The sequence below is a fragment of the Mastigoproctus giganteus genome, chromosome 9, assembly GCF_048544385.1.
Source record: "Mastigoproctus giganteus isolate SK-2022 chromosome 9, ASM4854438v1, whole genome shotgun sequence".
Taxonomy (NCBI): domain Eukaryota; kingdom Metazoa; phylum Arthropoda; class Arachnida; order Uropygi; family Thelyphonidae; genus Mastigoproctus; species Mastigoproctus giganteus.
In genome coordinates this window covers 205,665,879-205,678,247 of record NC_143583.1, presented here as the reverse complement: position 1 = coordinate 205,678,247, position 12,369 = coordinate 205,665,879, and the positions used below count along the sequence as shown (strand labels likewise).

The 12,369-nt window shown below is 34.8% G+C and overlaps 1 protein-coding gene across 2 annotated transcripts in view; it reads right to left on the bottom strand.

The window, feature by feature from the left end:
- Positions 1-2,252: 2,252 nt before the first annotated feature.
- LOC150081066 (putative peptidase C1-like protein F26E4.3) overlaps positions 2,253-12,369 on the bottom strand; it is a 130,170-nt gene continuing 120,053 nt past the window's right edge. The window contains exons 8-11 of one of the 2 annotated variants that reach the window (XM_090381871.1): positions 7,005-7,050; positions 3,089-3,209; positions 2,944-2,986; positions 2,253-2,601 (exon numbers count right to left, since the gene is read on the bottom strand). In XM_090381871.1, coding sequence (XP_090237997.1) covers positions 2,431-2,601; positions 2,944-2,986; positions 3,089-3,209; positions 7,005-7,050 — 381 coding nt within the window. In that variant the 3' untranslated portion in view covers positions 2,253-2,430. The remainder of the gene's footprint in view (positions 2,602-2,943; positions 2,987-3,088; positions 3,210-7,004; positions 7,051-12,369) is intronic. The other variant, XM_090381872.1, reaches the window with a different exon arrangement.

Here is a 12,369-nt window from a genome sequence, read left to right as displayed (position 1 = left end):
TCAAACGAGCAGTACATTTCAAAAGGTTGTGATTCAGAGGACAACCCCCCCCCCCCTCAGTTCTCCCCTGAGCCACAGGCACTCCCACTACCTTGAGCCTCTTGCTTTAATGTCCAGTTATATGATTTAATTTCCAGTGCATAGTCCATGTAGATATTGGTCTTGATATTCCTACATCGTACTGAGTGGATAGATGAACCACTGTACTGCAGCACTGCTTTGTTATGAGACAAGACACACGATGCTCACCATGGGCATTGATCACACATGGCTTGTCCCACGTGTGATCTTTGGCTGGTTGTTTGGCAACTGTAGAGCCAGTTACAGTTGACTTGTGACATCAGAGAATTGGAGCACTTAACCATGTTGGCTGTTGTTGAGATACTGTCACCTGTATGTCTTGCCCCTTGATAATTCCATGTTTGAAGTTGGGAAGATCTTGATACTGACCCATTCTTCCTCACACTCTAAAACTGATCAAACACGTGCAGACTACAATCTTATATCAGCTACCCCCCCCCTCCCCACAGCTTTGAGCCTTCATCAGTCACATACCAGTCCATTCCTGCACAAAGGGGTATTGCTAATGCAAAAACAACTCTATGTATATTTTAATGCTTAATTTTTGAATTTGAACTGTAGGTAATTTCACTTTCTTATATCTTCATATATCATGTATCTTTGTGTGGTCTTGTAATTTTTATTTATTATAGTTGGCCTTTCATGTATTTTCTTTATTGAGAGTTAATAAATGCACCAAAATTAAACTTTGTAAACTTCTTAAAATAAATATTTTTGTCCCAATATTCTCTTAGTATTTACATATGTCAGTAAGATAAACATATAAGTAAAATCAAATGTAAGTGGTTTCCCACTGCACAATGGTGAAATACTTTATACTCTTTAATATAAATTAAAAATCAAAACATGTTTTAGTGTCTTCATTCTCATGAATAAAAAATTATTTAAGTTTTGTGTAAATAATTCCATAAGAATGTAGATAGAAATTGCATACAAGTGGTGATTTAATTAATTTATTTATTAATAGTTTCTAAAAAATTCGCCATTACATTTGTTCATTAGCAGTTAAATTGTGAAAAATAAGTCAAACTATAAATGAATGCTTACTATTTTTATGGCATAAAACGTGATTTGAAAAGGTCAATTATGCGAGGATGAATTATTTCTATAAATGACTGAGAAAATACTTTTTTCTTTTCCACGTGGTAAAATATATTTGTTTGTTTTTGAACGCAGTGAAATTTCCGTAATCTAAACTTTACCAAAACAAATTAATTTGGCAATATTTCTGAATCTAGAGATGGGATTTTATTCCTAGGCAGGGGAATGGGTTACAAGTTGAAGAACACTGTTTCTGTTTTTTAACTGTATGATAACACATCCACAAATGAAAAAAAAAATTGCATTATTAGTAACAACAAAGGGTGCTCTTTGACTTGTAAGGTAACTCTTCTAGTCTAATGGCAGAATTGCATAGCTCAGGGGGCATCCAACCTATTGCCACATAGGCAGCCCTAAGTATTATGCATTCCCACTGACTTTTGAAAACATTTGTTTTTAGTAACACTTGATTTTTTTTTTGCATTGTTTTATGTTTTGTGTTTTTCTAGGTATTTAACAATATTATTATAACAATATAATTAAGAATGTTATTAGTATTATGCAATAATCGTTACATTTTCATCATATTTAGTTACTAAATGTAAAAAAAAAATAATAAAGTCTAAATATAAATGTTGATAACAGAAATTATATTTTGAAAATTGGTAATCAATGGTAAGGAACTGTTCTTGTGGTTTGCAACCTTCAGTATTTTTATACGTTTAGGCTCCTAGCAAAAAAAAAAAAAACAGGGAGGGGTGGAAAAAAAGGAAAGTTATACCCATGCCATAAGTGGTTCAGAAATGTCACTATTTGTTTTGGTACTGTGTGCAGTTTGGAAATTTTTCTTCATTTTATTGCTTTCTCAACCAAGTAAACTACATTTTATCATATGGAAAAAGTTTTTTTTTTTAAATTATTTCTGTAAATAATAAAAGTCAAATAAAAAATAATAAAGCAAATAAAAAAATAACAAAAAGAGTAGATATCATATCAGTTTAATCTTAACCACATAAATGCTCAAGTATAAATTAAATGAGAATATTGAAAATGTATAAGCAGAGTACCCTTCTTATATTCTTTTCTAATGAAAGTTAAAATAATTTGCATAGCAAAGAAAATTTATCAGGGGTAAGATACATTTTAAATTTGTATTACTATTATGAATTTAATTCTGATATGTATTATGATATACATAATTCTTTCTGCTGTATCTACTGTGAAATGACAGTTTGTTAATATGAATACAAAGTGTTAATATGAATACAATATACATACAAGTGAGAAGCACATATACAACTTTTTCTATCATGATGTTTGGAAGCTGCCACTTATTTCATTGCTTAGAATGTCTGCCATTTGGTTTCTCTGTGCCCATGTCCCAATAATGAACATTTCTATATCGCATTCATTTTCCCCTCGGTGAATACGGAAATAGCCATCTTCACCCCAAAGATTTCCCCAGGAATTTGCACAAATCTGGGGGGGAAAAAAGAAAAGCAAAATTGTATGTGGAATGATTTGTCAAATATAAAATAAAAAACAGAAGAACAGTACCAAATATAGCTAACTATATTATGGATGAGATTTCAGGATACGATTTAAAAATATATATATTCTGTATTATTTTTTTTTTCTATTTAATTTCCATTAGATATTAATAATATCTAAGATAAATTAACTTCATAACCAGAATATTTTATTTTTAATTATTTTTAGTGAACCTAGCAGAATTTAACAGAATTAGGACAATTTTGAAATATCTATTACTCAGATAAAACGTTATTTTTTTATCTCTATAGATGATGAAATAACTCTTACCCAGTACTTAACTGGCTTCCCTTGGCTTCTATCAACTCCCCACCTGCAAAGTTTAGAATTCCCATTTTTAATAACAGTTCAAATGTTTTCAGTAATGAAAATCATTAAACCATAATAAAGGATATATGTAAAATAAAATATTCACCCAATAATTCTCACAGAATGCCATCCTACTTGGTTAGATTCTGGTAAGTCACTAGAAACAGGTGTGTAATGATAGATGCCATGGCGATAAAGAAAAAAGTCTTCTCTTACACGAAAAGTAGCTGTAACCATAGATATACTGAATAAATAAATATATCATGCAGCTTAAATCAGCTTATAAATATAAAAATGTAAGCCATCACAGGTGGAGAAGATTATGTTAAAAGAAATTAAGCTACTGAGGATAAATTTTATCCACATTAAATTTTTAGTTTATTAATAGGCACTTGCAAGGTATATCAATAACTAAAACTTTTAGCCAACATTTTGAGACCTCTTTAGGACTCTTCAGGCCAACAGTGACCTGAATATTCTTTGAGCAGTAATTTGAATTTGTGACATAGAACAAGTTCCAAACAAAAGTAGATACAGAAGTGTGTGATGCATCCACATTGAACTGACCAGTTGGCTAGGTGCTGATAGCAGAAGTTTGAAATTCTGAATTAGTTCTCTAATATAAAAATACTGTCAGTTTTGTGCATTATTAAATCTAAATTTATTCAATATCAAGGAAACATGTGTCAATATTGTGGGGAGTGGGAGTGGAAGAAGGTTAACAAGACTTTCAAATCATGAAAGGACAACATATAATATACAATGTTAAATAAATACAATAAATTTTTGATTTATACTCTGGAATGGCCATATAAGGTCTGTGAAGTTTACAAAGATAGAGAATACAAGGGCATAACTGCCTTTAGCATCATATAGGCTTGAACTGTAGTCACACTCAAAAGCATATATTACTGAATCCTCATATTGATCACAAGGGTCAGATTAAAATGAGAATCTCCTGTTTTACATATCTTTATTATGCCTTGAATAATGAAATATTTGGAATGATTAATGCAAAGTTTTATTTTTTTAATTAATAAAAATAACCAGTATATGGTAACATGCTTACCAGTATATTTATTCTGCATTTACCCTTAAATATTCTGCCTAAAAGAAAAGCAAGTAATCCTTTGGCGAATGGAAATTTGGCAACGCAGTTTTGTAAAACAGTGACTAAAGAAAGGAATTACAAAGTTTACTATATATTTCTTTTCCCTTGATTAGATACACCACAGAGTACTGAGGTGTATTAAATGGCAGTGCACTGAGATAATAGGTTACCCTGTCTCACCATCCTAGAGAATCTGAATTTGGAGCTGTGAGTGACCACATTGAACCTATTAAACTTTGAAATTAAAGTGTTTCCATGACAGGTAGAGAATCAAATTCCAATTATTAATATTGTATCTTACACTGATGTTCTGGACAATTCTTTGTACCCTATATTGTTAAAACTGTATAGAAGTGGTCCTCCAGGGTAGCAGTGCTCTATTGCTCTTATATCAAGGGCAAGGATTATTAATATTGTATTATTACAATATTTATTATCAATTATTAATAATGTTGTTCTGGACAATTCTTTGTACCCTATATTGTTAAAACTGTATAGAAGTGGCCCTCCAGGGTAGCAATGCTCTATTGCTCTTATCAAGGGCGAGGATTGTGACTTGTGGTTTGAAGAGAACAATGACCTCAATCCAGTGACAAGAACAATGACCTCAATCCAACTGAATGTCTTTGTTAGGGCAAGATTAAGACAATACTTTGAAAGTGGACCTCACAAATGCTTTAAAGGAGTGGAGATGATAGCATATTGCATTCCATCTTTCAGTTTGGGAAACCTTACCCTGCACATTCAGCTTCAACTTCTTTAATATCCACTACCAATTCCTTAAATGCTGATCTCCAGGTAATTTTCCATTGGGGCAAAGATAACTTACTTGATTTCAATCCTTCTGAAACTCAGACCTGTCATATCTCGCAGAAAGGATTTCTCTGCTCCTATGTTTACCTTCAATGACACTCTGATTTTGGCAAGATCATATATCCCTATTGGGGATTACCCTGACTTCTAATCTTTCTTGGCACAAGCATTACAAATATTGCTTCCTCTGCATCTAAAAAACTGTTTTCTCTTTCATTCTGGGCATTAATTTTCTTCCAAAAAATCTGTACAAATTTCAAATGCACCCTACCGTGGAATATTGTTCCCACATCTGGGGCAGTGCCCACAAAATCTCTCTCAGGCTTCTAGATTCCATTCAAAAGAGGGTAGTTGGGTTAATTAATGGCCCACCTCTAACAGCGTCTCTCCACTCTGTCTCATAGATCTTCTGTTTCTGCTGAATGTCTTTTCTATAGATGCTGCCATGGACACTGTTCTTCTAAATTGGCTTCTATAATTCCCACTCTCTCTTTCAAAGCAGTCTGAACACGTGCCACAAACAGTCAACATCCTTTTACCGTCCAACTTGAAATGCACAGAACCAACTTTTCTTCTTCCTCATATATTCATTCAACTTTCATTTACTGGAACATCTTTCCTGAAAATTACAATCTACAGTAGTTCAAGCCTAATGTCAACAAATATCTTCTATCCATCTTCTCAACCTTTAATCCATGCACAGTACTATGTACCGTAGGTTTTAATATTTCTCATGTCTGCAGTTTTCACAAAAAAAAAAAAAAAAGAATGAAAAATATCACCAACTTGTTACCCGAAGTATGGCTGCCTTTTTTTTTACATGCTGTGTATCGTGTTAATTTTGTGTATCCTTTCTGTAGACATTGTACTCCCCAAATTCCATTTCTGCATTGCTTATATCTGTGTGACACCACGTCTCTGAAATCCCAACAATATCTGCCTTTGATGTTTTGAGCAGTACCTCAAATTCATCAAATTTATTTACTAAACTCCTAGCATTGGTGTACATGCAAGTACATGCATTGGTGTACATACATGCACCTGTTCTTTTTCTTAGCTACCCTAACACAACCTATGTGTTTATTTGTACCCAATGATCCCCAGCAGTCTCCGAAATATCCTGCATCTTATTTTCCAGGCTGCGGCTCATTCCAATAGAAGCAGTGCAAGAATCACTTTCACCTCTGCCAGTGGCTACTGTTAATCTATTAGTCCTTGTATCCCCCCCCCAGTCTAGCAGTTTTCCGACCCACCTAACACTGCCTCGATGGCATCAGCAAACATTCTTGCACCCTTTCTATTTAAGTGTATCCCATCTCTGTAGAAGCAGTCTCTCCTGTTAACAAGTACAGACCAGGCTGAAAAAAATTCTACCCCTTGAGCCTTGCACAATCTTTCCAGGGCTGAATTGATCAACAGGGCTCTCATCACATACTCCTTCCTATCGTGTCTAGGCAGAATTGCAGACACTTTCAAATTCAACCCTAATTCACGGCTTTTTTTCAACAGTGACCTGTACTTGTTAAGTTCATGTGTTGTACTGGGTGATTACCTTGGCTACTGTGCTGTGCTCTGTTATGAGACAAGATGTGCAACACTCACCACAGGTGTTGACCACATGTGTGACCTTTGGTTGGTTGTTTGACTGCTGTTGAGCCAGTCATGGTAGACTCATGACATCACAGAATGGGAGCACTTAGTGCTGGCTGTTATTGAGATACTGGTACCTGCATGTCATTGCCCCCACAATCATTCCATGTTTAAACTTAGGAACATTTCAATGCTTGTCCAGTCTTCCTCTTCAATACTCAAAAACTGATTGCCACATCTGCAAACTAAAATCTTATATGAGCAGTTCCTGACTTTGAGCCTTCACTAGTCACAGACCAGTCTGGTCCTACATAAGAGATGTTGATAATGCACATGTGTGCATTGGCAACATCCCTTGTTATACATGTGTGTGTGTTCTTATATAAATTGTATATTTCTGAAGTTTATCAAGGTTTAAATTTTTACTGTTAAGGATTCTTCAAATTCAAATCAGTGTACTTATTCACTAGCATCTTATTTATGTTTAGATATATCTTGATGCTCTCACCTTGAACAGGACCATTACTAAATATTTCTTGCATAATTTCTTCCTCCTATAAATAAAAAAAAAAAAAAAAAAAACAGTTTTTATTAGAATATCAAGGGATTAGAGGTGTGTGTGTGTGTGTGTGTGTGTTTGACTTATGACATTTACTTGCACTAGAACTTGTATAATTTCAAGGGATTAGCAAATATTAAAGGTTGATACTTATTGAAAGGATTCACATCCAATTTTAGAAAAAACTTTTTTTAATATATAAAAGAATCCTTAACATAAAAGAATTTAATTTTTTCCCCCTTAACCAAACCAAAATTGGTGTTTTGGTTTGGTTAAGGTTTTATCTTATTATTTAAACAATATCTTCATTGTTTAAATTACTATATAAACTATATAAACCATACAGTCTTCAAAACTGTCATATTATTTTAATATTTTTATACATTATTTTTTTTTAATTGCACTCAGTTTATTTTTAGTTCAGTTACTTCTGCTTTTTCTTTTAAAGTTAATTTATATTGAGACACTGATACCCAATAAACACTTCTTTCCTTCTGTAAGGAAAGAAGTGCTATGCACCTTTACAAAAAAAAAAAAAAAAACACACATGGAAATCAAAATATTTAATGGCAAAGCCAACTGTTTAACTGCTCTCTTACTGAACCTACATTCAAGGATTTGATTATGCATCTGAGTTGATCTTTTTTTGTCTGTGTATAGCTTAACCCAGCAAGTGTGGGAGGTACTTCACAGGTGTCCCTCAGATGTTTTCATGTTATTGAGATACTGGTAATTTTTAACCATTAATCAATGATTAAAATTTAGAATTTTTTCTACCATCCTAAATAGTCAAATTTTTATTGCAATAGTTTCTGAAGTGATTTTCTTATAGTTTTTATATAAAAATTGGGTGGGGGGTGAAAACATCAAGTGCCCTGCCACCATTTTTGCAATTATTTTGCCGAAGAATGTTATGGTACTTGCTAAGTACCTCTGCTGTATTTGTCAGAAGTTTCATGTTATTTGTTTTTCCTCTCCCACTAGGTCAATAAGCATCTACCACCTAACCCTAGCTGTTTTTGAAAGATATTTTCATAGCTTAAAGACAATAACATAAAACCCTGTACTCATTCAAAATAGCCACTACTTTGCAGAAACATTATGTAATTTCAGATTTCACATGCTGTGAAGGCACCAAATTTGAAATAAATTTTAAAATTAGCCTGAAGTAGAATTAGCTAATAGTATTGATTATACTTAAGTATTTAAAATTTTTTTAATATTTGCATATGTAATAAAGAGAAATATGTGTGCATATACAGTTTGAAATTTTACATGCTTAATGGTTTTTTAAATTGAAAAGACTGATGCTTCTATTTTATGTCTAATAGGTTTTTTGTAATTTTTAGAAAAATTTATTTATTTTTGCTTTTTTGAAAATAAATGGGTTGTTTTAAAAATTAATTTTTTTAAAACTTTAAAAAATTACATACAATAAGCATTGGAATCCATTATATAAGGTGAAATATTGGCACTGTTCAAGCAGAATTTTAAAAAATATATATAACATTTAAAAGAAAAATGGGCACAAGTCAGGCCACGGCAGTGTTTTTGCTACAAATGGGGATGCCACCACAGCTGGTTAACGAAGGGTGCATATCCAATTTTAGTAAAAAAAATGATACATTTTATTCAAGTGGTTTCTCTGTAAATGGTAGTCCTATTTATAAGGGCAATCTTTATCCCATTGGAACCTTAGAGATCCCTTTTTTTTGTTATTAATATTTGTAATTTTGTTTTGTAAAAAGCTCTGTACTGTATTACTTTACGTTCTTAAAAAATTTCTAAAAAAATTATCATCATTTCTAATAATAATGGAAAAAATTTGTGGCACATAAAATTTCATTCAGGAGACCAAGGGATTCCAGATGCTCCCCATGACTGACAGGAATATAAGTTTTTTCAATGGTAGTAGTTCAGTACTATTTTAAATCCTTCAGTGAAAATTGTTGGACCCCCCTCCCCCACAAGGCTAAATTTTCAGGTATGCTACTGATCTCATAATTTTAGCCCTAAAAGCACTTCGTCGTCAAACAACTGTAAAACTAGTTAGCCTGATAAATGTCAACTAAAAAATCTACTTTTGGGGGGCCCCAAGTACATGCCATGTTTTTGAAAGCTTATGTGCTATTATAAAACTTTCTTTGTGACAGATAGTTTCATGATGGTTCTGTACTAAGCAAAATTCTTGTGGAATACTTTGTAATGCTATATACATGGAAGGACATGATAAATTAAATAACAATCTTCAGCACTTGCATGCTACAGAGAAAGACTAAGAGCAAATTAAGGTAAATAATGACCTTAATTTGTATATGGTAATGTTATATTACTATACAGGATTAAATGAAATGTGCCATCCTGCAAATAGGGAATAATGAATTTCACTTAGGTGAGTATAAAAGGTTAAGGAGAGATGGGAAGGAGCGAAAGGGTGAGGTTGGGCATCTTGCTGCCTGAAAGCAACAGGATCCTTCCCAAAGGCTGTTCAAGTGGAATAGGACAAGGGTATGTCTGCCAGGGGCAAAAAAAGACATTGTAGAGCAGATATCTCTTAAGGGCAAAAAAGGTGATATTGTTGTACATTTTGGCACTAATAATATCAAGAGTAGGAGATCTGAGGATTTAATCAGAACAGGACAATGTTGGGAAAAAGTCATGAGTTAGGATTGAATTCGAAAGTGTCTACAATTCTGCCCAGACACAATGGGGGGGGGGAGTACATGTTGAAAACCTTGTCAGTCAATTTGTCCCTGAAGAGAATGTACAAGGCTCATGGGGTAGAATTTTTCTCAGCGTAATCTGTGCTTGTTAACAGAAGAGACAGTTTTTACAGGGGTGGAATACACTTAAATAGAAGGGGTGCAAAAATATTTGTGACACTATCAAGGCAGTGATAGTTGAGTTGGAAAACTGTGAGTTTGGCGGATGTGCAAACTAATAGATTAACTAGAGCTGTATGCAAAAGTGAAAGTGATTCTTGCACTGCTTCTATTGGAACATGCAGCAGCCTGGAAAGTAAGGTGTTGGGGATTTCATACAGTGCCTCATGGCAAAAGGCATGTGAAACAATTAAATACATGGGCTGTGTTAGGATAACTAAGGGTAAGAACACGTATATGGATACTTGCATGTACACTAATGCTAGGAGCATAGTAAATAAATTTGATGAATTTGAAGTACTAATTAAGTCATCAAATGCAGACATTGTAGGGACAGCAGACAACGTGTTACTCAGACATGTGATGCTGAATTTGAATATGCTGTGCACAACATATTAGCATTAGCATTAGTAGAGGCATATGATGCAAGAAAGCAAGCTTATTCAGCATCAGCCAAAAAAAAAAAAAAAAAAACCCTCTCCCATTTCACCCCTCCGTTCGTTCGAAATACCTGTCCAGTTGAGCTTTAAATTTGTTTAGGCTATCAACTTCAACAACAAGTGATGGAAGTCGGTTCCACCAACCAACCACCCGCTGGCCAAAGGCAAATTTCCGCACATCTATCCGACATCCGTCCTTCCTCAATTTGAATTTATGCCCTCTGAGGTGATTATTCTGAGAAAGATGAAGAATCCCATTGGCATTGAGCATGCTCAAACCATTCAAAGCCTTATACACCTCTATCAGATCACCTTGCCGGTGCCTAGTCTCCAGACTCTGTAATTTGCAAAACTTAAGCCTTTCTTCGTAAGAGCAACCCTTTGTTCCATTTACTAATCTTGTTGCCCTTCTCTGTACCCGTTCCAGCAGCTCTACATCCTTCTTGAAATGAGGCCTCCAGACCTGTATACAGTACTCAAGATGTGGCCTAACCATTGCCTTATACAAGGGAATAATCACCTCCTTATCCCTGCTAGAAAAATTCCTGTATATCATTGACAAGACACCATGAGCTACTCTTGCAGCTCGTCTGCACTGCTCAGAGAACTTCATATCTGCCTGCACAATTACCCCCAGGTCCTTTTCATTCTCCACCACTGTCAGTGTAGTACCGCAGAGTTGATACATTGCTCTGGGGTTACTGTTACCCATATGTAGTACTTTACATTTGTCAATGTTAAACTTCATTTGCCACCTCTCAGCCCATCTGTTCAACCTTTCCAGATCCTGTTGCAGCAGCATAGCGTCAGTAGTGTCCTAAACGACCCTGCCAACCTTTGTATCATCTGCAAACTTAGACATTAAACTTGATATCCCATCATCAATATCATTCATAAACACTGAAAACAACAATGGACCCAACACTGAACCTTGAGGAACTCCACTAATAACATTAGTCCACGTTGAGCAGTGTCCATTGATTACCACTCTCTGTCTTCTGCCACTCAACCATCCCCTTATCCATAGCAGCAATTTGCCTCCAATGCCACACTGCTCCAATTTGTGCAGCAGTCTTCCATGTGCAACAGTATCAAAAGCCTTTCTAAGATCCAAATATATAATATCAAAGTTATTCCCTGCATCCAGTTCTTTTGTGACTACATCATAGTATCCAATCAAATTGGTCAGGCAAGACCTGCCCTTAACAAAACCATGCTGCGTCTGAGCTATAACTGAATTCTTGTCTAGATGATCCTGCAGTGCTTCTTTAACCAGTGCCTCCATTAATTTACCTGGAACAGAAGTTAAACTAACAGGTCTATAATTACTTGTGTCAGCCTTTGATCCTCCTTTGTGAATTGGGGTTACATTTGCACATCTCCAGTCTATGGGTACCTCCCCTGAGTCCAAAGAAGCTCTCATAATTATGGCTAGGGGTTTGCATACTTCCTTTGCTGCCTCCTTTAATATAACTGGATAGATCCCATCCACCCCATGTGCCTTTTTTATGTTTATCCTCAACAATCTCTCCTCCACTTTCCTCTCAGTTATTACAAAATCATCCAGCTCACTGCCAATGTTTACTTTACCTACATCATTCTCCTTCCTGAATAACTCCTCATGCGTGAATGTAGATGCAAAATACTCGTTTAGATTGTTAGCCACCTGAGCAGGATCCTCAACTGTTGAACCATCAATATCCAGTGGACCAATCTGATTCATCCCTTTCCTTCTCGAGTTCTAGTATGTAAAGAACTCCTTTGTTTTTCTTTGCATCCTTTGCCAAGGATTTTTCGTAGTCTGCCTTTGCCTGCCTAATCTCCTTTGTGACTTGGTTACAGACCAACTTATATCTATCATAGGCTTCCATGTCACCCATTAATTTGTATGTATCCCATGCATTTTTCTTCTCTGCCACATGTCTCATTAGTCCATCTGACAACCATTTAGGCCTAAACCTTGAACAATATTTCTTAGTTGGTATGTAAAGC